We start from the raw sequence: 27772 nt of genomic DNA on the forward strand, positions 1-27772 counted from the left end.
CAGAGACTAGCAATAGCAGGAAACAATTTCCATCCTTAGACTGGAAGGGGAAAAGGGAAGACAGCATTGCTGGAGCCCAGGAAAGCTGGAACAATGGAAAAGGAGTGCAGGACAGGATTTGTAGTGTTGGAGGAATATAGCCACTGCTAGAAACACAGCCTGAAGCAGGGAGGAAGCAGGAAAGAAAAACCCTGACTTCTTCTCTTCCTTCCCTCTGTCTCTCGCTGGTGCCTGCCATTGACTTAGCCCAACTGGAAGTCAGTCAGCAAGGGAGTCCAACTGATGCAGCCTGAAAGGATCTGTCTCTCTGGACACAGGTCAAGGAAGAGAAAAACAGATAATGGATCTGAGGTGGGAGTGTAGGTAAATGGATTCTAACCAGCACCCCTAAGTGTTCCCTGGCTGCTGGAGCTGCCCTGGCTCCTCTCCTAATGCCCCCACCCCCAATATGTCCTGGGATCCAACCTCTAAAGGGCCACACCCAGCCACATCTCTAATCCAGCCACCCACTGCCTTCCTTTTGGCCAGTCTCAAGGACCCTCTCCAGCACTCGGTGACATTCCATTCTGTTTCGTCAGTGCCCAAGCCTCACCAGAGATTAAGTATTTTTAAATATCACCTCTGGCTAGAACAGACAGCAAAGGAAATAATTTTAACTAAAGCAGAGAAGGATGGCCTAATGAGAGTCAAATGAGGGAGTTCGGTCTTGAAACAGGGAGAACCCATGTTTCACACACTAAAGCAGCCTGAACCAGGGCAGAAACAGGCTCTATGTCCCATAGGGAAGGGTTCCCCTGGCTAAAAAGAGCTGCCATTTTGGATTAGGAACAAATCTCTCAGCACCACCAGCATTTTATCTGTGGTTTGGCATGCTTTGTTGGGTCCCAGTGGTGGGGTGGGGGGCAGGGGACAGATTAGCACACGAAGCCCATGTTCCCAGACAGAACATCCTCCACACCTTTGTCTGAAAGCTGTTCTCTGCATAGCAAAAAGCTGTGGAGAACTTGAGGGATGACAAGAGTGGTACTCAGTCAGCTTGGAATGAAGTTAGGCAGAGAGGCTTCCCCAGATTGAGTCCAGAGCTGCACTGGGATTCAATGAGAAGGAAACAAGAAGCAGAGGACATTCCAGTGGAAGGGATTGTTGTGAGGAGGATGTGGAGGCAGGAAACACAGGGATTATGCAAAGAACAGCCTGGGGGCTGGCAGAGCCTGAATGGGAAGTAATGAGTTTGGTGGATTAGAGGGAAAATGTCCATCATGGCCTGCAAAAGAAGACACAAGTGGCCTCTTTCTTTCTCTCCCTGGAGGCTGCCTGAGCCATTTATTCTATGCCCAAGGCCAGCTGTGGCACATCTGGGCCAGCTGATGAAAAGTCCATGATGGCATGTGGAGTTGGATGCCATACAGGAAAGGTGGCCAGATCACTAAACCTGTCCTGTACTTTTGCATAATTATTTGCACATTGATTGTAACATGTTTACTGCCTAAATGAGCATAAACACATCAAGTATTTCTCCATCTTTTCCAATACCTCTGGTTTTTGGCATTTCTGCCCTTAGCCATTCCTTTACAGACCTCCAACCTGGTGCATGTCCCCTCTTCTTGCTCTGCTCACCCAGAGGTACAGGCTCTTGAGGAGGAACAAGCAAAGCACACACCTCAGAGAGCATTTGAGTCAGTCCTTCTGTTTTATTAATTCAAAATCGGGCCCAAAGAGGGGATGGGTCTTGATCAAGGTCACATAGCAAGTTGGTGGGAAAGCACGGACTGTGAGGAAGGCAGGGAGGTTTTCTCAGCATCGAAGGGAGGGAGCAGGAAAGTAGCTTCAGGCCCCAGTGGCTCTGAGAAGAGGCTGCTCTTGGGCTCATCGCAGCATTCTTAAGTGTAATTGACGTTTAGGCATTAAACTTTTACCAGAATGAGCTCACACAAGGTCTGTAGGGAGAGGGAAAGTGCCTGGCGTTTCCTGCCTCGTGGGGCAGCGTCTGTATGGAAAGCCCCTCCTCCTGGCTACAGGATGTGGCCCTCTCCTGGGAGGGAGAAGAGGGGTAAGGTCCCAGGAGATGGTGCAGGCTAGGAAGCAGAGTGTTCAGTGCCCACCTTGTCCTCTCCAACACCAGGCGGAAAGAGGACAGGGGTTTAGACCACCCACCCAACAGCCATCAAGCCGTCATGCTCTGTGCAGTGAGAGACTACTGCAGGGGTAGGGAAGAGGAGACAGAGAACGCAGTCCCTGCTCATAGGACATAGCCCTCTCCTCTCCTGACCAATCTCACTCACTGGTTTATCCCTAAATCTGTCCTGCCATCAATTATGAACCTTGCTTCAATCACTACCAATCTCTGGACATCAGTGTTCTCATCTGTGTAATGAGCTGAGCCAGATGATGTCTTGAAGTTTTCTGAGTGTTGCTATTCCCTAATGAGGGCGTTATCTTCATTCTTAGGTGGGCAGGTGCCAAGATGCAGCAGCCATCCCTGGAACAGCTGCAGCCCCTCAGTTTGACTTCAGAGCTAAAATGAGGGATGCTGAGGTTTACTGAGACTTCCATTTAAACCCCCCAAACCTCAAGGGCAGGCGTTTTGTTACAAGTTTGTTGAAGCTGACATACTGAGAACTGCACACATTTAAAGAATACAACTTGATAAATTGTGACCTATATTATTCACTTTAGAAACCATTACCATGATCAAGATAGCAAACATATCAACATCCTCAAAAGCTTCTTCCTGCATCTCTATCTTTCTTTCTTATCAATCCAATTCTCATCCCGCAGCTTACCACAGATTTACTCGTCACTACTGTTTAGTTTACGTTGTTTAGAATTTTAGATAAATGCAGTTATTCAGTATATAATTGTTTTTGTCTAGTTTCTTTCATTCAGCATCATTCTTTTGAGAATCATTCCTGTCATTGCTATCAACTATCAATAGTTCATTCCTTCATGTTTACTAGGTAGTATAGTATTGGATGGATATATCACCATTTATTTATTCATTCACTTGTTGATGGATATTTGGGTTGTTTGCAGTTTGGGTCATTAAAAACAAAGCTACCGTTAGTGTTTGTGCACAAGTCTTTGTGTAGGCATGTTTCATTTCTATTGGGTAAATACTTGGGAGTGGAATGACTGAGTTGTATGGTTGGTAGGTGTACGTTTTACTTCACAAGAAATAAGGAAACTGTTTCCCAAAGTGACTGAGCTATTTTATGATTCTACCAGCAATATATGACAGTTCTAGTTACTCAACTTCCTTAACAAAACTTGATAGTGTCAAATTTTTTCTTTTCTTTTCACTAAAGTCCACTTTATTGTTTTTCCTCTTCAAAAACTAGTACTTCATATGTTGGACTTAAGAAATCTTTGCCAACCCAAGATCATTCTCCTGTGTTTTCTAATAGAAATTTTTAGTTTAACTCACATTTATGTCTGTGATCTATTTTGGTTAATTTTTATATATGGCATGCAGTAAGAATCAATGTACTTTGTTGTTGTTGTTGTTTTTGTATATGAGTATCCAGTTATTCTGGAATCATTTTTTGGAAATGGTTTCCTCATTGAATCTCCTTGACATCTTTGTTACATATCAATTGAACATATATGTGTGGTTCTATTTCTTTTCTGGATTCTGTTCTGTTCTCTTCCTTTGAGCTATTTGTCTATATTTATGCCACTAATACACTATCTTGATTACTATAGCTATATAATATTTCTTGAAATCAGGTAGTGTTGACCTCTCCAACTTTTTTCTTCTTTTTCTAAGTTATTTTTGCTATTCTAGGTCTTTTGTATTTTCATACAAATTTTAGAATCAGCTTATTCATTTCTACAAAAAACTTGCAGGGACTTTAGGATTGCTTTGGGGAAAAGTTATGTCTTAACAAATATTGAGTCTTCTGATCCATGACCATAGTATTATTTCCTTTAATTATTTAGATCTGTTTAAATTTCTCACAACAATGTTTTGTAGTTTTCAGTACACAGGTCTTGCATCTTAGTTGTCAAATTTATTTCTAAGTATTTCATATTTCCCCATGCTGTTGTAAATAGTATTTTAAGTTTTAACTTACAGTTGTTCCTTGCTAGCATATAGAAATACAATTGATTTTAAAATAATGATTTTGTATCCTGCTGCCTCCCTAACCTCACCTTTTTTGTAGATTCCATAGGAAAGTCTACATAGTCAATTATGTCATTTGCCAACAAAGACAGTCCTACTTATTTTTCAATGTATCTGGATGCCTTTTACTTTTTCTTGCCTTATTTTCCTGGTTAGAATTTTCTATACAATGTTGAGTAGAAGCTTCATGAGCCGCCTTCCTTGCTTTGTTTCAGATCTTCGGGGGAAAGTACATCATTACATAGTTAGCTCTCCTTTATTTTATGCTCTTCGTCAGATTGAGGAAATTCTCTTTTATGCCTAATTTGCTGGAATCTTAGAGCATTTTTTTAAAAAATCAGGAATGAATGTTAAATTTTGATAAATGAGTTTTTTTCATCTTTGAGATAGTCATATGGTTTTTCTTTGTTAGTTTATCAGTATGATGCATTACACTGATTGATTTTCAACATCAGACCATTCATGTATTTCTGAGATAAATCCCATTTGTTGTAATGTATTTTTAAAAACATATTTCTGGATTTGATTTGCTAAATTTTGTAAAAGATCTTTGGATCTATGTTCATGAAGCTTATTGGCTTGTAGTTTTCTTTTCTTGATACATCTTTGTCTGGTTTTTATATCAGGGCCTAATAGGGTGAATTGGAAATATTTCTACTTCTTCAATTTTTTGGAAGAGTTTGTGTAGAAATGGAATTACTTTTTGCTTTCTTGGAGTTTTCTTTGTGGAAAGAATTTTAACTAAAAATTCAATTTTTAACCTAGATATAGTACTATTCAAGTTATTTCTTCTTGAATGAGGCTAGTTTATGTCTTTTGTGGAAGTTATTCACTTCATCTAAGTTGTTCAGTTTATCAGAATAAAATTCTTTGTGATAATCCCTTACCGTGTTATTGTCTGTAGAATTTACTGTCTATAGAATCAGTTTATCAGAATAAAATTCTTTGTGATAATCCCTTACCGTGTTATTGTCTGTAGAATTTACTGTCTATAGAATCAGTGGGTGATTCTATAGACAATAACACAATAATGAGGGATTCATTCTATTCTCATTCCTGGTATTGGTCATTTATATCTCTTCCCTTTTTAGCTAGAAATTTTTCAGTTTTATTGATCAGCTCAAAGAGCCAGCTTTTGGTTTTATTGACTCTCTCTCTGATTTTTCTGCATTCCATTTCATTAATTTCTCTCTTTATTATTCAATATCTTCTATTTAGGAGCATGTTTTTAGTTTCCAGTTTTAGGGATTTTTCAGGTATCTTTCTGTTATAGATTTATAATTCAATTCCATTGTAATCTGACAGCATATTTTTATGATTTGAATATTTTAAATTTATTGAGACATTTGATGGTCCTATCTTGGTAAATATTCTATAAGTACTTAAAAATAATGTGTATTTTTTATTCTTACTGAGTTCTATAAAAATCAATTAGAGCAAGTTGGCTGATAGTTTTGTTCAAGTCTCCTGTACCTTTTTATATTTTCACTCAGTCCTAGAGTGGTCACTCTCAACTCCAGGCCGGGCATTTCCCTCACTTGACGTCTCCCCTGATTGGTGGTCCATCCCTTGAGGCTCTGCTGCCCTCCCACGGAATAGTAGAAACCTCTCTTTTCAAACTTCAATGTGAAAATGGATGATACAGAACCTTACTGAGACCTTCATTTAGATCCAAAGCAATGTTTTTCAAGTATTGCTCTTTGAAACATTAATTTAGGAGAAAAACTCTTTAGAAGTCTAACTAGGACTCATGAATCAATAGAATATGAGCCATCGGTGTGATTTGGCTCCAGGTATATTTCCTGTAGTCCTATAGCTCCAATATATCTCCTATACTTAAAATATAGGAAGAACTCAGAGTACGGAAATGGGGCAGGGGAACTTGAAGCTGCATTGGCACCACTGACACAGTGTTTTTACTTAGCCTGTATGCTCATTCAAAGTGTCTTAAATTGGGGGATTGGTGCGGATTAACGGAAGCTAAATTAGTACCCCCGGGATACCTCTTGGTAGCACTACAGTCTGACTAGTATAATTGTAGTCTATATTAATAGAAGTCTACTGGCCAAAAGGAAAAGATGTTCCATTGCCCCCTGGGCACCCGGTTTTAGAAGAGATAGATTAACCATAGTTTGCCTGGAGAAGAAGGGAGAGAATGGAAAAAGGATGGAAGCTCTGTCAAAATATTAGGGGACCAAATACATCGACAGAACTGAGTATATTAAATTTGGAGAGGGAGCACAGCATCTCCCCAGTGTGAGTTTCCACATTGTAAAGATAACTTTAAAAACATGCATTATCTTGAGAGAAAAAGAAATAAATGCAAAAGGTTCACAGACACTACCAAGAAAACTCCGTACCTTCTGTTTAACATCAAGCACGTTGTCTCTTTTTGTCTGAGAGGCAGTGCAGTATAGCATTGATAGCTTGAGACCTGGAGCCAGAATGCTTGGGTTTGAATCCTGAAAAAACCTCCTACTGGCTCTCAAAGAAGCCTCTTATTTCCTCTACATGCCTCAGTTTCTTCGTCTATATAATGAAGATTACAAATAGTTTCTACCTAATAGAGATGTTGTGAAGAAGTAATGCTGGTAAAGTGACTACCTGGCCCAGAGTAAGCACTCAATAAATGTTAGCTCTTGTTTTCTCAGTGCCACTTTGATTACTCCTTGTGTATCAAGGGACAAGATTGCCCATTCAATGACCCTGGAGGTTCTATCTGGGTTGCCAGGCAACTAGCAATCTGGGATCAGTGGCTTCCCCTCCTTGAGCAGGAGGAGCTATACAGAATTTCAGTTCCCCAAGGGCATTGGGTGTTAGTAACTGACATTCCAAGACTGCTCCCTGGAATAGCTGGCTCCCTGGCCCAGTTGTTTATAAGGCAAGCTCTCATCTTCGCCCTACAAAAAGGTAGAGCAGTAAGTGGTGGGATTGTTTCCTGGATCCTGCATGCTGTTTGGTAGAAGGGATGAAAACGTGGGACTGTGTATCTCACCTTGTTGACTGAATTTCTCCAGTGAAGCCTGCTCTCTTCCCCCAATACAAGTCACGGTATTTACTGTCACCTGCTATCCCACATTCTTCTCTGGACTGTCTCACTCCTCTTCACCGTCATTCCCTGAAAACATACCCTCAGGGCAAGTACCCTGCCTGCTTCTAGAGCTGGGTATACTCTCTCTCCCATGATGTCATCTGCTCCTGGGGTTTCAGACATCACCTTTGCACCGAAGACTCTCGTCCACACCTTGTCCTCAAGTTCAAGTCTTGGCTGGGCATTGTCAGTTAGACCTGAGATCTTAAACTTCCAAAATATTTAAAATTGAATTACGTTTTAGATTTTCTTCCTCATTAGCCATTAAAACAAACAAACAAAAAAACTCAAACCCTTGTTCCTCCTATGCTATTAACTTCGTACCCTTTACTGCCATCTATCTTGTCTTCCCTGATGGTCAGGCTGCTGGCACAAGCATCTTGGAATCACACCACATTGCTCTTACCTCCTTCCTGGCTCAGTGCCTCTCCCCCACCAGGATCAGATCTTGTTTTCCTCCATTCCACCTTGCGCATTCTATCCAGTTATTTTTCTTCCCTGCTAAAATACCTTTAATGCCTTCTTATTTTCTAAATACGCTAGAATTCCTCACTCTGGCATTTGAGGCTCTCCACAAATGTCTGTGTCTAAGATTCAGTAGCTGCTGCTTCACTCCCTATACTCCATGTCCAGTCAACTGGGTAATTCATACTTCCTCACACTTCCTAATTGCCATCAAGCTGCCTGTGCTGTCTCCCCAACTTTAAATGCCCTCCAAACCCAGGTTTGCCTTTCAAAATCCTACACCCCAGTTAAGTGCATCCATCTCAGATGCTCCTCTCTCAGGAAGCCTTTCTGTGAGCTTGCTTCATTCACGTCCTCAGAGCAGAGGCATGTTTCTTGTTTATGGCACTTGTTATGTTGTATTGCATTATTATTGCGTGGACACTCATCTAATTCTCCTGCCAAACAGCAAATATGCTCTTGAGATTATAGTCCTATAGTCTATTTGGTTAGAAGCAGTTTACACAAAACACTGCATTCATCCTTGGAACATGTCTGCCCATTGAATTGCAGGGGGCTGATCTACCTGGAGAAAAGAAAACTCAGAGAGTAAGGGGACTGGATTCATGTGCCTGGAGGGCTGCTTGCAGTGGAAAATCAGTATGTCCCAGGGAAACAGAGCTCACACCAACATCTCTGCCTCCTGAGGGTGTCCTGGATCCTCTCACAGCGAGCAATATTTCTAGGGATATTACTATGAGCTTTCTATCACCATTTTGATAATTCACTATTATCTAAGGTCTATCTAAGGGCTCTTCTCCCTTCAACCCTGTGGCTTTCTAAGTGCCAGGCCTGCGTACAGATGATGTGCAGCCCTCTCTGAAAAGATCATGTTGGACATTTGCTGCCATCTAGTGAAGGTAGAGTGGTCCAACCTCTTGATAAAGCTAAGCAGATCTTGTTCTCTTCCTAGGAGGTGGCTCCAAGAAACCAGCCCTGGTTAAACAGAAGCATGTCAGGGTATACAGGTGTGTATGAAAGGGAGGAGGGTGAAGCTTGTTTTATTATTATTTTTACTTTGTTCCACATGTTCTGAGGGTGAGGCTTATATACAAAACAGATCACATTCAAGCTCCTGCATGGTAGCCTGGAATGGGCAAGACCATATCCTTCCAGATCCTCTCCCTACCTCTACCCAAAAGGTACCCTTCTTGAAATGATGACCAGCCATCTTTTTTTTTTTGAAAACTTGATAGAGAATCTATAAAACACCTAAAGTTCATAATCAGAGCTTTTTAAAAAGGACCCATAGGTTATTCCCAGTACCTTAAGGAGAATGTAGCCATGACTTTGTAACTAGTGATTTCCATGAGGCCCTCCCAGTCCTGCACAGGAGCCCTGGTAGCTCATCTCAAACCTTCCCTGGTCCTGAGCCCACCCACTTCCCCTTCCCAGCGTGGCACACAGGCTCAGGCTCCACCAGGTGCATGATTGTATGCAGGTCACTCAACCTCTCTGAGTCTCAGTTTTCTCCTTTTTAAATGGGGTATGTCTTCCTCATTGAGTTGGTATGAGGTACAAATGAGATCATTCATGGCAAATGCTTAGCCAGTGCCTGATGCACAGCAACCACTAAATAAATATTAGAGAATGATATTATCACTATTTTTACCAATGCTTCAGAGCACAAGGCCGCCTACAAAACTCAGGTCCTTGAAATGAATACATCAAGTCATGGTAAGATCTTACACACTGAAAATAATCACCTCTCAGCCCACCACAGGATCCAGTGCTGCCCTTCCCTTTGCTGGGCAATGTGGGGCAGGTCAGAGGCCCCGACCTCAGACTGCAGGCTGCCGACAGACACATCAGTTCTTCTCACCTGTCTGAGATCCAGGGTCCCAGAGCTATTTCTATGAGGTTTTCCTCCACTCCTCAATGATCACAATGTAGGTTCTTTGTCCTCGCCCAGTCTTTTGGGGGACTGAAAGCCTAATGCCTGTTTGACCTCTTGGCATCTCCAGTTTTTAGGGAACTCCCGGGCTCCTCCTGCTCCCAAGTCCTTTTGATAGGTCTGGGTGTTTCTTTGAAACAGACATTCAGCCAAAACTGTATGTAGGGCTCATCAAATGGCTAAGATCACTGGTTAAGCAGTATGTCTATGGATCTCTCACCCTGTGCCCCAGGTGTTGCTAAGAGGGTACTCTCTCTCCCCCAGGTGCCCACTGCAAATATTTTAACCCGTCAAGTGGGGGGCTCTTATCAGTTTCAGCAAGTGATGTGCTGCAGTCAGCTTGAGCCAGCTCTCAACTTATTACGAGCATCTCTTCTCAACTCCACGTCCAGTAATATTATGTTGATAGCTTGAAATCAGTCATAATGGGAGTACTCACACCACAGAGATTAGTGAATGCTACAAAGCATGGCTTTCTTTTTTCCTGAAGAGCCAGTTGTTAAAACACTTGTCGGATACACCACTGGCTCTAGTCTTTAATTGCAAGCAAAGCACCACATTTAAACCACTACTCACACAACCACTGAACAAAAGGGGAATATTAGTGTACTATCTGAAAGAAACACAAACAGAAAATTATATTAAAAAAATATATATGTATGACAGTAACTTGTGAAAGGGTAGTAATTGACAAGTCAAGATTGTGCCTCTAGGTCTTCTTTTTTTTTTTTTTTGAGACGGAGTCTCGCGCTGTGTCACCCAGGCTGGAGTGCAGTGGCGCGATCTCGGCTCACTGCAAGCTCCGCCTCCCAGGTTCACGCCATTCTCCTGCCTCAGCCTCCGAGTAGCTGGGACTACAGGCGCCCGCCACCACGCCCAGCTAGTTTTTTGTATTTTTAGTAGAGACGGGGTTTCACCATGTTAGCCAGGATGGTCTCGATCTCCTGACCTCGTGATCCACCCGCCTCGGCCTCCCAAAGTGCTGGGATTACAGGCTTGAGCCACCGCGCCCGGCCTATGCCTCTAGGTCTTAAACAAACCCAAAATAATTAATGTTGGTAAAAAAATCTGCAATAAGCTATTCATTTATTGGCAAGTTTTGAATTTTCATTTAGCATGCAAAAGAGCTACAGGTGATAAACCACATACTTGCATCAGGAAAATATCAAACAAAAATGATGTACCTAGAAACATAGAAAATACAACTTAAAATTTTAATGTGTTTTTTGTGTCTTATTCTTTTTTATTTAGATATAATTTGAACCATGTTTCAACCATGTTTCTTTTTTTTTCCTTTTTTTTTTGTTTTTCTTTTGAGACAGAGTCCAACTCTGTCACCAGGCTGGAGTGCAGCAGCACGATCTTGACTCACTGCAACCTCCATCTCCCAGGTCTAAGCGATTCTCCTGCCTCAGCCTCCCGAGTAGCTGGGAGTACAGGTGCACGCCACCATGTCCAGCTAATTTTTGTATTTTTTGGAAGAGATGGGATTTCACCATGTTGGCCAGGATGGTCTCAATCTCTTGGCCTCATGATCTGCTCGCTTCAGCGTCTCAAAGTGCTGGGATTACAGGTATGAGACACTGCGCCCGGCCTGAACTATTCCAATCCTAACATTGGTATGTCCTTTTACAGTCCTTCCTGGTGTCTTCTTCTTTATTAACATAGTACCAGTGGTTGTCAGGCAGCTTTATCTTATATCTCTGTATCATTTAAAATGAAATTGAAATATCACTTCTTTTAGCCAGAAAAGAAAATGGAATGGCTAATTTGGTGAATCCGCTACCTGTTCATACACTAAGTTGCCGACCCCTGGAGCTCAGAGGCTGGAGGCAAGGCTGTGAAGCTGTGAGGTAAGCGTGGAGGTGACGGCTCAGTCATAGTGGACCTTGCCCTTGACCACCCCAAAGCTAGGTAAGTCTCCATTGCAAAGAGTCTGGAGTGGTGAATGAGGCCTGTTTTCCAAGTCACTTTGGTCACCTTGGTCACCCTTGGTCACCTTCATCATGTACTTTCGAAAGGCCTTTTGAATAACTGCAGCACATCTTTCCTCTTCCTTTCTCTTGGTGGTGGTGACTATGGGTTCATACAACTTCTTGAGAGGATTGGTTTCCATGAACTTCTCTTCCATCATTGCTTTCATGCTATCCAGGCCATCAGACCCACCAAGTACCCTAGCGGTGAAGGCGAAAAGAATATCCATGCAGTGGAGGCGATCTCCACTCACCATGGGCAAGTCCATTACTAGAAATTGATATTTATTTGGCTTTGCCACACGCAAAGGCTCAGGCAAGGCATCAGCAAAGTCAGAAAGGGCAGAATATTCGATAAATTGTGTTGCTTCTGGGTCAAACTTTTCCCACACTTCATAAAATATGTCAAAGTCATCTTCACCCAAAGGGTCCTCACTTTCTTCAGTGGCTGTATTGAAGTTCTCTAAAATCACAGCAATGTACATGTTGACAACAATGAGAAAGGAGATGATAATGTAACTGACAAAGTAGGATGTGGCTATGCCAGGGAGGTGGCAGTTTTCTGAGGAGGAGTTACATGATTCTTTTGATCGCAGCATGGGGCTGAGCAGGGAATCCCAACCTGCTGATGTGCTTATCTGGAAGAGACAGAGCATGCTTCCGGCAAAAGTCTCGAAGTTGAATATATCATCAATTCCAGACCCTGGATTCACTTTGGAAAACCAGTTCATACCCAAAATGGCATAGATAAACATAATCAGAAAGAGTAGAAGACCAATGTTGAACAGAGAAGGGAGCGACATCATCAGAGCAAAGAGGAGAGTCCTGATTCCTCGTGCAGCCCGGACAAGCCTCAGGATTCGGCCAATCCGAGCCAAGCGGACAATTCTGAAGAGCGTCGGAGGGAAAGGAATGTACTCCTGACTTTCCAAGGTAGAAATCATTGTACCTCAGAAGAAGGAGAAAAGTCAATGAGTTTCCAGAAGGCACACTGGTTTCAGCTCCAGCCTGTCTCCTGCCTCAGAATCCTACGGGGCCCAACTTTTTATCAACACTTTGTAGCTCATGTACAAAACTAAGAATTTCTTTTACCACTATCAGGGAAAATACTTATCTGTGTCTTAATTCAGAAAATAAGTTTCCAAGGGCCATACAATTTTAGATGGGATCGGATGTCTAAAATATTAGAGACAACTAAGGAAAGGAATGCAGTTTATGAAAGCCTATTTTGTGAGTTATGTACTTGAAGTGTATTATCTATGTTGGGTTTTTAAAGCCACTCAGGAAGAATAAATACAACAGGTTTCCATATGTATTGAATATATAGAATATAGAATGTAAAACAGATAAACTACAGCTTGAGTCTTTTAGACTAGAGTGCAAGGAGAGATTTCTGCTACAGAAGGTTGCCTTGAGCCTGAGCTGCCAGTGGAAATTGTAGAATCCCCAATCCCAAAGTTCCTTAAAAGGGACAGGTCCTTATTTGTGTAGAAGAATTTAAATACAGCCCTACTACAGGTGAGGACAGTTTATCTGCTGAAAGAGCCACAGTGTATGTAGGGCTCGAGGGAAATGGTAGCATTGGAATGCCCAACTTTAGGCTGAAGCTGCCTATGGATTGTTCTTATTTGTCATCCTCATTCCAAGGACTTCTGAGACCCAAACTCAAAAAGCTCAAGGGAACACAATTTGGAGATACTTTCTCTGTTGCTGCAAACCCCATAAATGTCATTTCAAAGGTTTGATCAAACAGCTGAATATGTGACCTAAAATGTTGCCCTGTTCTTCCATTGTCTGCTCTGCAGGCAAGTGATGCAAGGATTTAAGACAACTCACATTTTGGCCTAAACATTATAGAATGGTTGGAACATACTTGCCTTGTGTAGACATGGCTTTGTTCTTGCTTTGAGAGTCTTCTAGGGTCGTTAGGGGTCATGGACAGTCTTTGAGTGCCGATGACCCTAATGACCTTGAGTGTCCTCTAAGGTCACTAGGGGTCTATTAGGGGTTATGGGCAGCAGAACGCTCTGCTGTCACCTAATGACTAAAGAGAGCTAGTTGATTATATACTTCACTGACTCCTCAATTGTGCCAAAGAAGTTTAATTCATACCTTAATTGGGAAGTCAACCCGGAAAGATGTAAAATTTATTAAGTGCCAATTCAGCAACAACTGGAGGAGGCCCATCATTTAAGATTTACCTCCTCTATGAATATTTCTTGGGCTGATCAAGCTCATAGTAATCTGTTCTTTCTCTGAGCTCATTTCTGCTTTGCACCATGTGATATGGTGTTCAATTAATTTCCCTATCTTTTTTTGGCACTTTAAGATGAGTAAGCCGTAATACCTCAACTATATTGTTAACTCCTAGAGAGAGATTCATTTCAACTCACATTCATTTTGCATTTCTCCAAAAACTTAGGAAAGAGCTTGGAAAAGTATTGAGGCTAAGCGTTGGACAGCAGAAACATTGGCAAAGGCATATAAAACTCTGTCCACATTAGTGAGTAAGATTAATATATGGATTAATCCGACTGCTGAGTATTATCTGGCTTAATATGTGGATTTTCTCATCCACTGGAGCAAATGCCAGACAGCATGTATAACTGCAATTGCTTAGCAGTTGTTCAAAGGACAAAAGTCAGAAACATTTTAACAAACTGCATGATGCTTGGCATTGCATGGAAGGAACTTTGGAATGAATGAGCTGCTCTTTACTCATCAGAGGAAGGGCTCTCTGAGTTCTTAGAGGGTCTGCCCCAGACATCCGACCACCATTTTTTTTTTTTTTTTTTTTTTTTTTTTTTTTGCTGCTGTCAGTTTCACCAGGACTTGTGATTGGAACTGACTAATAAAAATTAAAGGTCTACTTAACTGTAAACTCATGGAATAATCTATTGCTAAGCTTTATCTACATTAACATCATGGCTTAAAAACCAGAAAACACTATGAACTGTAGCATATTTGTTGTTGTTCTCTGAAACATCTGCATTGCTGCAGTAGCATTAGGAACCAAAATATCGTAATCCAATATATCTGTTTGATGCATTCTTTCTGAGATCGCACAAAAGCGTCCACTTGGAAAATCAGTTTTCTTTGTCTTCATTGCGTTTTGAACTATGAGAAGGCCTCCTGGACAGTTTTACATAATTATAAAAAGTTAACAATTTAATTAAAACCAAACTTCAAACACCCAGAGTAAGCACTTATGATTTAGCCATGAATAATTTAATTTTAAAGATGATGTGTGTATGTGTGTGTTTTATAAGAAGGTGTATGGCAATAACCTTCTTTCTTTTGTATTCTTTTATAAACCTTTTAGTTAACCCTGTCTGTGATTAGGAAAAATATACTGATTAGAGAATGAGGCTGGTTAGTAAATGGGATCAAAGAATCTGAGACAAGCATAGTTCACACTATGGTTTAAGTTAACACGGGATATAGAATAGAAAAAAAAGCTTTGATTGTCTGAATGATATACTCTTGGAAGCCCAATCTAGAGTGGGCCATGGGGCCTTGAATAGGGGTTGAAAGGGGGCACAGCAGTGCCACAGGGGCACAATAATTATGATCTGGCATCCATGTGGATTTTAAACAAAGGAAAAACATGGGCAGTAAATCCTTAAAACTATAAAATGCTCACAGGGCTTATAGTTGCACAGGAAAGGTGGAACTTTGACTCAATTATCTGAATAAATTAGGTTACCACCCCAAAAACTTCTGAGTCATTTTAATTTTGTCTATTTCCATTGAATATATTATCTGCATAATTATTTAACTCTATCTCAGTTGTGTAGCGAGTTCAGGGAATGGAAATTACTCTCTATCTTCTAGCAACTTCCCAGTAGAGAATGGCATTAGTAACCCTGTCTATTCTTTCAGAAACTACACTAGGCCCAGTTTTCTGCTTTGTGGATAGTTTGAACAAACTTCAAAAAATAGTAAGATTTACAAACTTACTTCTGGTTCTTAAAGCCCCTCTGACTGCTGATTTTACTTACTAACAATAGAAATAAGCACGACCACAGAGTCAAATAAATTCCAGCCATTGGTGAAGTAGTATTGCCTCAAAGCGAAGATTTTGATGAGACATTCTAATGTAAAGATGACCACAAAGACCCAGTTGAGATGGTCAAGGGTGGATTTCACAGCTTTGGATTGGTCGTATGATTCAGCCATCATGCTAATCATGTTTAGGATAATGAGACTTATGATGATGATGTCAAAGATCTGGCTTGTGACTATGTCGAACACAAGACCTTGACATTTGTTCTGAGAAAAAAAAAGAAATTATAAATCATTTTGAATGCAAGAATAAAATTATGTACAATAAAAAACAACATAAATACAACAGAATTTGTTTTTCCTTACAATTGAAGCACTTCCTTGAAAAATATACAGACCCTTTTCAAAGGGCAAGAAATTCCTATATATCCCCAGTGTTGCCTTATATATTTTCATTCAAATGTAATTAGTAACTGGTTTTAAGTGCTTAGGCTTATAGCTTTAAAACAAAAAATATTAAAACATTTAATATTAAAATATTTTTTAAAACAAAAAATATTAAAAAGTCTTAGTAACAAAATAACTGATGTGATTGATGATGTGCTTTGCTGAAATAAAACAGTGCATGTTGGATTTAATAATAAAAAGATGAATCTTGGTCTATATTTTATCTCTTTCTGTATTCTTACTTCAACAATATTAGTGCAGAGAATACCTGCTCACATGAGTATGTTGGAAAAAATGGAATTAATATCTTCAATGCTCCTTTTACCAATTCAAAATAATCAGAACTTAACCAAAACTCTGTATTCAAATAATTCTTCAATGCCAATTTAAAAATTCTTGTTCACTTAAAGATAAAGCTAATAGATGAGATTAGAATCCAATAATTACTAAAACTGAAAACAGAAAAAATTATTAATTTATATTACAATGGAGGGTGAATTTACATGCGGTTTGTATATAGATGGCTATACTGCCCAAAAAGTGTGTATATGGTGATTGGTCTGGCACAGGTTCTAACTCAAGTTTGCATGCCAAGTCTACCATATGTGGTGAAATTACTCAATTATTCCATGATTTTCTTTAATACAACTGCTGTGAAGCACTACTTAGTTCTTCACTTAGTGGAAAACTATTCCTAACTACAAACTCAGAAATTGACATTTTACAGCATTCTTGACTATACGTTGGTACACATACAATCTGTGTACATATTATTTTATATTATATTATCATTTAATCAAAGTGGCTACATTATTATCTTTAGAGAACTCATATACCCCTAAGAATACATCTTTAGACACCCTAGGGATCTGTTATGTAACCCAGGCAAAGATGATGTTGGCTTGTGGTGGTGACAGCAGATAAAGATAAAAGCATGTATGTTTAAGAGCTAATGTGAGGTAGAAGCAAGAACTGTCAGAGAATTCAAATGTAGTGGGGCTTTGGGAAAGTTAAGATTGAGAATATAGTTTCTGGTTGATGAAACCATTTAACCAGCCAGAGAGCAGAGGATGAGGAATATTAAAAGGAGATGGTGAGATCTGACCTGAGCATGTTGAGTTCAGGTGCCAGTGGGGGATCCAAGGGCAATGGCAGGTAGAAGTATGAGTTTGGAAGCTACAATACAGATGGCATTAATACTGATATGAATTAAAACCACAGGAGTGAATTATACATCATTCGGGGAGAGCAAGGGCAATGAGAGGAAGGAGGGTAGGGACAACACTGGAAGACACTACATTTCCATTGCGACTTTCAAGCCATGCGCTGGGAGCCCCAAAGCTTTTATCAAAGAGCCAGAAGACACTAGAAAGTCAAGTGCCTTTCCTATTTGAGCATGAATTTGGAAGTCAGAAAGGAGCTGGAGAAAAGACACTTTCAAGGATGCACTCCAGGGAAGTGGAATGAAGGCCAAAAAGAAATATGAGGGAGGGTAAGTATTGGTTTTATAGTTAACTCTAACATCAAGACAAATAGAGAAGATTAAGAGCATAAATTACCTAAAGTGTTGGACTACCTAAAGTGTTGGATGATCGAAAAAGCATTCTACATCACTTCAGAACGTATAGTGACTCCTATACCTCAGTATGAATTTTTAACCAAGAAATAAAGTCACCCTGTGAAGATGTTTCAAGAGAAATCAGAAGTGATTCCAAACCCCTTGTTCTATTACTGGAAATGAAATGCATCAATGCTCAGGCTAAAACAGCTATGTTTTCCTCCTATGCAATTGCTATTCATTTGTTTTAAGGGTCAAAAGCTAATATTTGGATTTTAGAGATGGAAAAAAAAATCTCTGGGGAGATTAAGTTGTGGGTCAATGGCTAACTGTTGAAGTCTAAGCCCAGACTCAGGGACTTCTGGTGATATGATGTTGGATTTATCTCATGCGGCACTACTCTCTGGAATGTAAAAGTCAAGATAAACATGCAGTGTTAAGTGGTGAGATTGTGTTTTATTACCAGAATCATTCATTGAAGGCTTGATTCATGAGTTGCAGCTACACAGGGAGAGCTGTGACTTTGCACCTACTCCCAGATAAGCCATGTGAAAAACATGCTATAAAAGATGGTTAAGGAATGGAGGTGACAGCTTTCCTATACTAACATAGTCTGCACCCACTTTCAGTTCATCTTTTGCAGCCTAGCATACTCTGTGCAGTGCATCTATGTTGTAACAACTCCTGTTTGGCTGTGTGCTGCGTGGCTTGAAATACACTGATAAATATGTGGGAACATATTGTGTCTTGTGACTCTTTTAGTTAATGCCAAACCCAAGACCAACTGGTAATGAATCAGTGGTTGTATTGCATGCATATGTGAAGAAAAATTCTCTTTTCTTGTTGTTGGCTCAAGTTCAAGTAAGAACTTTAAAGTGAAATTAGTACTAGAAAGTGAGATTGGTATTTAAAAACTAGATTCAATTTAGGTAAACTGAAGTCCCATAAACCGTTGGTGGTATTTAAAAACTAGATTCAATTTAGGTAAACTGAAGTCCCATACACCGTTGGCAGGTTAAACCTCCCCAAATAAAATTTTATCATTAACCCTGTGATCAAAAATCTCTCACTACGTAAAAGACAAATTCTAAATTCTTGGCCCTGACATTCATTGACATTTTTAGTGCATCACAAATACTTCATTTTAGTGTGATGGACTCTGTTTGTGCCTTAAAGCATATTTTTTATTCAATAAATAATTACTGAGAACACATTTTATGCCAAGTTCTATTCTGAGTGCTGAGAATAACAGTGGGTGAACTGCATTCATTATTTGGGATCTCATGTTCAAATGGGAATTTCCAAATTATCTACATGCTTCAGATTGCAAGCCCCTCTTTCATACTGCTTTCCCTGACTTTTCAGCCTCCACTGACCTGCTCAGGTTTGGAGCTTTCAAACTTACTTGTCAGAGCTACCAACTTTGTTGTGCCTGTTGTACTACTTTATAATCCAATGCTCTCAAGTATGTATACAACATCTCAGCTCCTCAGTTAGACTGTAAGCACAGAGCTGCCCTGGATGCTGCTTCTATCTTGTCCCATAGTACCTGACAAAGCAGGATTCATAGAGAGCAGGGATCAGCAAACCATGGCCTATAGGACAAATCCAGTGACCTATGTGTTATTGTACAGCCCATGAGCTCAGAATGGGTTTTACATTTTTAAATGTTTGGTGAAACAAAAATCAAAAGAAGAATAAAATTTTGTGACATATGATAATTATATAAAATCCAAATTTCCATGTACCTACATAAAAACTTGTGTTGTAATACAGGCATGTTCATTTCTTCTATATTGTTTATGGCTGCTTCGGTGCCACAGTGGCAGAGTTGAGTACTATGACAGAGACAAATAGCCAGCAAAGACTAAAATATTTACTATCTGTGTCTTTAAGGAAAAGTCTGTCAATCCCTGATATACAAAGTTTGTCATAAACACTTGTAAAGTGGAAGTAAGTATACACGACCTTAACCTCACACTAAAAAAAAAACTAGTAAAAAGTGTTATAAGTACATTTTAAACTGGTCAAAATTGAAAAAAGCAAAAACGGGAAGACGGGCAGACAGGCGGCAAGGCTAACGTGCATCTCCCACCTGGATGGAGAGAACAGTGTGTGGAGACTCACACTGTGGACTTTTGCTTCAAGAACCATCGCAGGAACGTAACAAGAAAACCAGAAGAATTCACAGATCCTTTGAAAGAAGCGACATGCGACTGCAGACTGCACAGGACAGGTGAAAGGCAGTGAGTTCCCAAAGTGTGAGTGAGAGGGGGGAAAACCTGCCTCCGAACACACATCCCCACTGGGGAATCTGAAAATCCAGATCACGAGAGAAGGATGTAACCTTACCTAGAGCTGAAATGAATTCAGGGAGCTGCATGAAGTGCAAAAGTAGAAGCAGCAGCAGGAACCTTGAAGGCACTCCCAGTCTCCAGCTTGAGCCCTGGAATGCCATTCCTGACTGTATCTCACAGAGGCCTTCTGAGAAGGCAGACAGACAAATAAAGGAGGGACCATAGGGTGAAAGAAACTTCCAATTAGATTTTGTGATAATTTCGACTGGGCACAAACTTCCTTGAGCAGAATCCAGGGGGCTAACGGGAATTGCTCCAGATACAAGTGCACGAGCTGCTGACATCGTGGGCAGACAGGGAGGGATGTGGCCTGAAAGCCATTCTTGCTTTGTCAGCAGGGAAACTTATGGCCTGGGGCAGGTCTGAGATCCCTGCATAGGCTACCTGGATCTAAACTTCATGCAGTTAGTAGGGCACTGCAGGAGCAAGACCAGCCTCACTAACTGTGTGGGAGCTGGGCAAGGCCTTTCACTACTCACTATTCCCCACTTCCCTGGTGAACTATACTGCACAGCAGAGGTAGCCATAATCCCCTCTGGAACATAACCCCATTGGCCTGAGGACCACCTCCTCATCCCCCACAGTGGTTATGGCAAGCCCCATTCAAGGACAGTCTGCACTTGGACCTGCCTAACCCTGCCCCCACCTGACGGTTTTTCTCTACCTGTCCTGGTAGCTGCACACAAAAAACATAAACCCTTACGACTCTGCCCATCACCTGAAAAGTCAGAATACTTCCCCTGGCCAACTTAGGGCAAGCATATATCCCACTGCTAATAGTATGGCTGGTGCTCTCTTGAAAGCACCACCTCCTGGCTGGAGGTCAACCAACTCAGGACGTGACTGCAATTCATGACAGAATAGCCCTGATCCCAGGAAGGGGAAGACGACAGCTAATTCTACTGCCTGCAACATCCTGGCTAACCAGAGGTCCTGAGTCTGTCCACGTGACAACTTCACTGCTAGTATAACCAGCATTCGAGAAAGCCAGCATACTAACTGTATCTACAACCAAGGACTCTCAGAGTCTACTTCACTCTCCTGCCACTTCCACCAGAGCAGGTGCTGGTATCCACACCTGGGAGACCTGAAAACAGATCATATCACAGGACTCTTTGCAAACACTCCCCAGCACCACCCCAGAGCCTGGTAGCCCTGCCAGGTGGCTAGACCCAAAAGAGCAGGAACAATCACTGCAGTCTGGCTTTCAGGAAGCCCCATCCCTAGGGAAGGGGGAGTGCACCACATCAGGGGATTACCCTGTGGGACAAAAGAATCTGAAGAGCAGGCCTTGAGTTCCAGATATTTCTGCTGGTGAGTAGTTTCTCACAGCAGAAACACAATTGCAGTGCTGGCACAGTAGGGAAAGTCTGCGCCCCTACCCCAGTGGGCAGGTATCCTCTGTGATTGTGAAGGGCCTTGGAGAAGAGGTCCTTGTTTTCCCCTGGCACTCCACTGAGACACAGCTGGGGCTTCCCCCACAGGAACACAGTATGGAGGCATCAATAGACAGCCTGTCTGGAACAATCCAGGGTGAGTGTGGCCCCACAGAAGCAGCGCACTCCAGATTCAGGTCTGTGTGAGAGGCAGAGTCACAATTCCTCCCTATTTGGAACATCAACATTCCTACAGATGAAAAGAGGTGGCTGTCTGATCTGAAGAGCCAAAACACTGGGACAGGAGTGAGGCTATAAGGTGAATAGCTTTCTGGCTGACCTGGCAGAGGAGCTGAGGTAGCTTCTCCTCTTCACCCTGATAAAACAGCACATCTGAGAGCTCTCACAGCCACCTTCATCATGGCTGGGACCTCAGCCCACTGTTGGATACTACATTTACCCACCTGCCTTAACCATAGCCAGTGCCTACCTAGAAATACCTTCCCTATTGGCTTGAAGCCTGAATCAACTCAGTAAATAAAACACTGGGAGAAAATTACATAAATAAATAAAAATGTACACCATGAGAGAACCAGATAAGCTGCAAGAGATCCCTGCCATTCCAACCCCATAGGAGACAGTGAACTTGCCAGCATACTAAGACTATTACTACTACAACCAGCATCAGGGAAAGCCAGTGCACAATTGTGTCCGGAATTGGTGGGTTCTTGGTCTCACCGACTTCAAGAATGAAGCCGCAGACCCTCGCGGTGAGTGTTACAGTTCTTAAAGATGGTGTGTCCGGAGTTTGTTCCTTCTGATGTTCGGACATGTTTGGAGTTTCTTCCTTCTGGTGTGTTTGTGGTCTCGCTGGCTTCAGGAGTGAAGCAGCAGACCTTAGTGGTGAGTGTTACAGCTCTTAAGGCAGCATGTCAGGAGTTGTTCATTCCTCCCGGTGGGTTCGTGGTCTCGCTGGCCTTAGGAGTGAAGCTGCAGACCTTCCCGGTGAGTGTTACAGCTCAAAAAAGCAGTGTGGACCCAAAGAGTGAGCGCCAACAAGATTTACTGCAAAGAGCAAAAGAACAAAGCTTCCACAGCATGGAAGGGGACCCCAGCAAGTTTCCACTATTGGCTCAGGCAGCCTGCTTTTATTCCCTTTTCTGGCCCCACCCATATCCTGCTGATTGGTCCATTTTACAGAGAGCTGATTGGTCCGTTTTGACAGGGTGTTGATTGGTGCATTTACAATCCCTGAGCTAGACACAGAGTGCTGATTGGTGCATTTACAATACTCTAGCTAGACATAAAAGTTAGCCAAGTCTTCACCAGATTAACTAGACACAGAGCACTGACTGGTGCATTTACAAACTTTGAGCTAGACACAGAGTGCTGATTGGTGCATTTACAATCTTCTAGCTAGACATAAAAGTTCTTCAAGTCCTCACCAAATTAACTAAACACAGAGTATTGATTGGTGTGTTCACAAACCTTGAGCTAGACACAGGGTGCTGACTGGTGTGTTTACAAACCTTGAGCTAGACACAGAGTGCTGATTGGTGCATTTACAATCCTTTAGCCAGACATAAAGGTTCTCCCAGTCCCCACTAGATTAGCTAGATACAGAATACTGATTGGTGTATTTACAAACCTTGAGCTAGATACAGGGTGCTGATTGGTGTGTTTACAATCCCAGAGCTAGACACACAGTGCTGATTGGTGTGTTTACAAACCTTTAGCTAGACACAGTGCTAGACAGAAAAGTTCTCCAAGTCCCCACTAGATTAGCTAGATACAGAGCACTGACTGGTGCATTTGCAAACCTTGAGCTAGACACAGGGCGCTGATTGGTGTGTTTACAAACCTTGAGCTAGACACAGAGTGCTGATTGGTGTATTTACACTCCCTTAGCTAGACATAAAGGTTCTCCAAGTCCCCACTAGACCTAGGAGCCCAGTCAGCTTCACCTAGTGGATCCTGCACCAGGGCCACAGGTGGAGCTGCCTGCCAGTCCTGCGCCATGTGCCCACACTCCTCAGCCCTTGGGCGGTTGATGGGACCCCGCACGGTGGAACAGGGGGCGGTGCTCATAGGGGAGGCTGGGGCCATGCAGGAGCCCACGGTGGGGGGGAGGCTCGGGCATGGTGGGCTGTGGGTCCCGAGCCCTGCCCCATGGGGAGGCAGCTAAGGCCTGGTGAGAATTCGAGCGCAGTACCAGCAGGCCAGCACTACTTGGGGACCCAGCACACCCTCTGCAGCTGCTGGCCGGGGTGCTAAGCCCCTCACTGCCTGGGGCCGGCAGCGCCAGCCGGCCACTCCAAGTGTGGGGCCCACCGAGCCCACGCCTACCTGGAACTCTCACTGGCCCATAAGCACCTTGTGCAGCCTCGGTTCCCATCCGCACCTCTCCCTCCACACCTCCCCGCAAGCAGAGGGAGCCGGCTCCAGCCTTGGTCAGCCCAGAGAGGGGCTCCCACAGTGCAGCAGCAGGCTGAAGGGCTCCTCAAGCATGACCAGAGTGGGCACCAAGGCTGAGGAGGTGCCAAGAGCGAGGAAGGGCTGCCAGCACACTGTCACTTCTCACAATGACGCTCTATAACTAAGGATCTCATATACAGTCTTTACTCCTACAAGTACCAATAATCAAATTAGGCTAAAATACACACTGATGTTAAAGAGGGAAATATTTTAAATTAAAAAAAAATTTTTTTTAAGTTCAATTAAAATTAAATCCAAGAACAATTTTAAGTAATAAAATAAGTAACAATTTTTCACCCAAGTGAAAAGGAACCAGAAAAGTAATTCTGGTAATATGACAAGACAGGGTTCTATAACACCTCCAAAAGATCATACTAGCTTCCCAGCAATGGATCTAAACCAAGAAGAAATCTCTGAATTTCCAGATAAAGAATTCAGAAGATTGATTATTCAGCTAATCAAGGAGATACCAAAGAAAGGTGAAAACCCAGTTAAAGAAATTTAAAAAACAATACAAGAGATGGATAAAAAATTTTTCCAGAGAAATAGATATCATAAAGAAAAAAATAGTCACAACTTCTGGAAGTGAAAGACACACCCAGGGAAATGCAAAATGCCATGCTAAGTTTCAACAATAGACTAGGACAAGTAGAAGAACTTTAGAGCTCAAAGACAAGGCTTTTGAATTAAAAACCAATCAGACAAAGACAAAGAAAAAGTTTTAAAAATGAATGAAGCCTCCAAGACATTTGGGATTATGTTAAATGGCTAAACCTAAGAATAACTGGTCTTCCTGATGAAGAAGAGATATCTAAAGTTCAGAAAACTTACTTGAAGAAATAATTGAGGAAAACTTTCCTGGCCTAATTAGAAATCTAGACAACCAAATAGGAAGCTCAAAAAACTTCTGGGAAGTTCATCAGAAAAAGATTATCACCTAGGAACATAGTCATCAAGTTATCCAAAGTCAAGATGAAGGAAAGAGTCAAGAGCTGTGAGACAAAAGAATTAGATAACCCATAAAGGAAAACCTATCAGATTAACAGTTAACTTCTCAGCAGAAACCTTACCAGCTGGAAGGAACTGGGGTCCTATCTTTAGCCTCCATAAACAACATAATTGTCAGCCAAGAATTTTGTATCCAGTGAAACTAAGCTTCATAAATGAGGGAAAGGTAAAGTCTTTTTCAGACAAATAAATGCTGAGAGAATTCATCACCACCAAACCAACACTACAAGAAATGCAAAAAGGAATTCTAAATTATGAAACAAAACCTTGAAATACACCAAAACCAAACAAACAAAGCCTCCTTAAAGCATGGGGCCTATAAAACAGCAACATAATTTCAAAAAACTCAACAAAGTATTTAGGCAACAACTAACATGATGAATAGAACAGTAACTCACATCTCAATACTAATGTAGAATGTAAATGGCCTAAATGCTCCCTTTAAAAGATACAGAATTGTAGAATGGATACAAATCCACAAAGCAAGCATCTACTGTCTTCAAGAGACTCACCTAACACATAAGGACTCATACACTTAAGGTAAAGGGTGAAAAAAGATATTCCATGCAAATGGAAATGAAAAGTGAGCAAGAGTAGCTATTCTTGTATCAGACAAAACAGACTTTAAAGCAACAACAGTTAAAAAAGACAAAGAGGGACATTATATAATGATAAAATGGTTAGTCCAACAGGAAAACATCACAGTCCTAAATACATATGCACCTAACACTGGAGCTCCCAAATTCATAAACAATCACTATTAGACCTAAGTAATGAGGCAACACAATAATAGTGGGAGACTTCAGTACTCCACTGACAGCACTAGACAGATAATCAAGACAGAAATTAAACAAAGAAACAATGGACTTAAACTATACTCTAGAACAAACGAAATTAACAGATATTTACAGAATATTCTACCCAACAACTGAAGAATATATTTTCTATTCATCAGCACACGGAGCATTCTCCAAGATAGACCATATGATAGATCACAAAGCAAGTCATAATAAATTTAAGAAAATCTAAATCATATCAAGTATCTTTCCAGACCACAGTGCAATAAAACTGGAAATTAACTCCAAAAGGAACCTTCAAAACTATACAAATACATGGAAATTAAACAATCTCCTCTTGAATGATCTTTAGGTTAACAACGAAATCAAGATGGAAATTTAAAAATTATTTGAACTGAATGATAATAGTGACACAACTTATGAAAACCACTGAGATACAGTGAAAGTGGTGCTAAGAGGAAAGTGTATAGCATTAAATGCCTACATCACAATGTCTGAAAAAGCACTAACAGACAATCTAAGGTCAGATCTCAAGGAACCAGAGAAAGAAAAACAAGCCAAAGGCAAATCCAAACCCAGCAGAAGAAAATAAATAACAAAGATCAAGCAGAACTAAATGAAACTGAAACAAACAAAAAAATACAAAAGATAAATTAAACAAAAAGCTGGTTATTTGAAAAGACAAAAATGATAGACCTTTAGTGAGATTAACCAAGAAAAGAAGAAATATCAAAATAAGCTCAATTAAAAATGATACAGGAGATATTACAACTGATACCACAGAAATACAAAAGATCATTCAAGGCTACTACAAACACATACATGCACAAATTCGAAAATCCAGAGGAAATGGATAAATTCCTGGAAATATACAACCACCCTAGATTAAATCAGGAAGAAGTAGAAACTCTAAACAGACCAATAAAAAGTAGCAAGATTGAAACAGTAATAAAAAAGTTACCAACCTAAAAAAGTCCAGGACCAGATGGATCAACAGCTGAAATCTATCAGACATTTAAAGAAGAATTGGTACCAATCCTACTTATGGAACTGCATTTGCAAAATTATAACTGAGGAAATTATGATAGTGAAAGAGATCACACCTAACGGACTCCATCTGCTTCTAACCTTTAAGCTGTCCTTGTTCATTCCTGGGTATAGGCTGAACTAACTTTGGGAAGGAATTCAATTCATGGCTTGACTTTGAAACAAAATTGATAATAGATATTTCCCAAAAAGACCCCATCCTCTTGCCTGGGGACCAGGCTGCCTTTGCAGGACTAACAAATTAGCTACAAGATTAGAAATTAGGGTTTAGGGGTCGTGCAGCCTCTGGGTTTCAAGAGTCTGAACCTCCTCAAATTGCTCCTGGAGATAACATCAGTATTGTAAAACCTAAGATCAGTGCTGGAGATATTTTGCAGACCCTGCACTGGATGGATCAGCTGACACCACCCAGACCCATAATCTGGCTCAACTGGTTCTGCCATTCCACCCAGGAACAGAAGACAGCAAGAAAATCTCACTTTGACCCCCTATGATTCCATATCAAACCTGACCAATTAGCACTCCCCATTTCCCTAGCCCCTATCCACCAAATTATCTTTAAAAACTCTGATCCCTGAATGCTCGGGGAGACTGATGTGAGTAATAATAAAACTCTCATCTCTCACACAGCCAGCTCTGTGTGAATTACTCTTTCTCCATTGCAATTCCCCCATCTTGATAAGTTGGCTCTGACTAGGCAGAGGGCAAGGCTGGTTACACTGACACTAAAAGATAGAGAAAGAGGAACTCCTCCCTAAATCATTCTATGAAGCCAGTATCACCCTAATACCAAAACCAGGAAAGGACACAACAAAAAAGAAAACTACAGACCAACATCCCTGATGACGATAGGTGCAAAATACTCAAAAAATACTAGCTAACTAAATCCAACTCAAAAAATACTAGCTAACTAAATCCAACAGCATATCAAAAAGAAAATCCACCATGATCAAGTGGGTTTTATACCAGGAATGCAGGGATGGTTTAACATACACAAGCCAATAAGTGTGATACATCACATAAACAGAATTAAAAACAAAAATTATATGATCATCTCAATAGACACAGAAAAAACATTTGACAATATCAGCATCTCTTTATGATAAAAAACCCTCAG

General features: G+C 41.1%; 1 protein-coding gene across 1 annotated transcript in view; it reads right to left on the minus strand.

The window, feature by feature from the left end:
* Positions 1-10851: 10851 nt before the first annotated feature.
* Positions 10852-27772, minus strand: part of LOC105480214 (sodium voltage-gated channel alpha subunit 11) — a 108661-nt gene continuing 91740 nt past the window's right edge. Inside the window, exons 24-25 of the mRNA XM_071091459.1 lie at positions 15587-15857; positions 10852-12534 (exon numbers count right to left, since the gene is read on the minus strand). Of these exons, the coding sequence (XP_070947560.1) occupies positions 11486-12534; positions 15587-15857 (1320 nt within the window). The 3' untranslated portion in view covers positions 10852-11485. The remainder of the gene's footprint in view (positions 12535-15586; positions 15858-27772) is intronic.

The sequence above is a fragment of the Macaca nemestrina genome, chromosome 2 (assembly GCF_043159975.1).
Source record: "Macaca nemestrina isolate mMacNem1 chromosome 2, mMacNem.hap1, whole genome shotgun sequence".
NCBI classification, from domain to species: domain Eukaryota; kingdom Metazoa; phylum Chordata; class Mammalia; order Primates; family Cercopithecidae; genus Macaca; species Macaca nemestrina.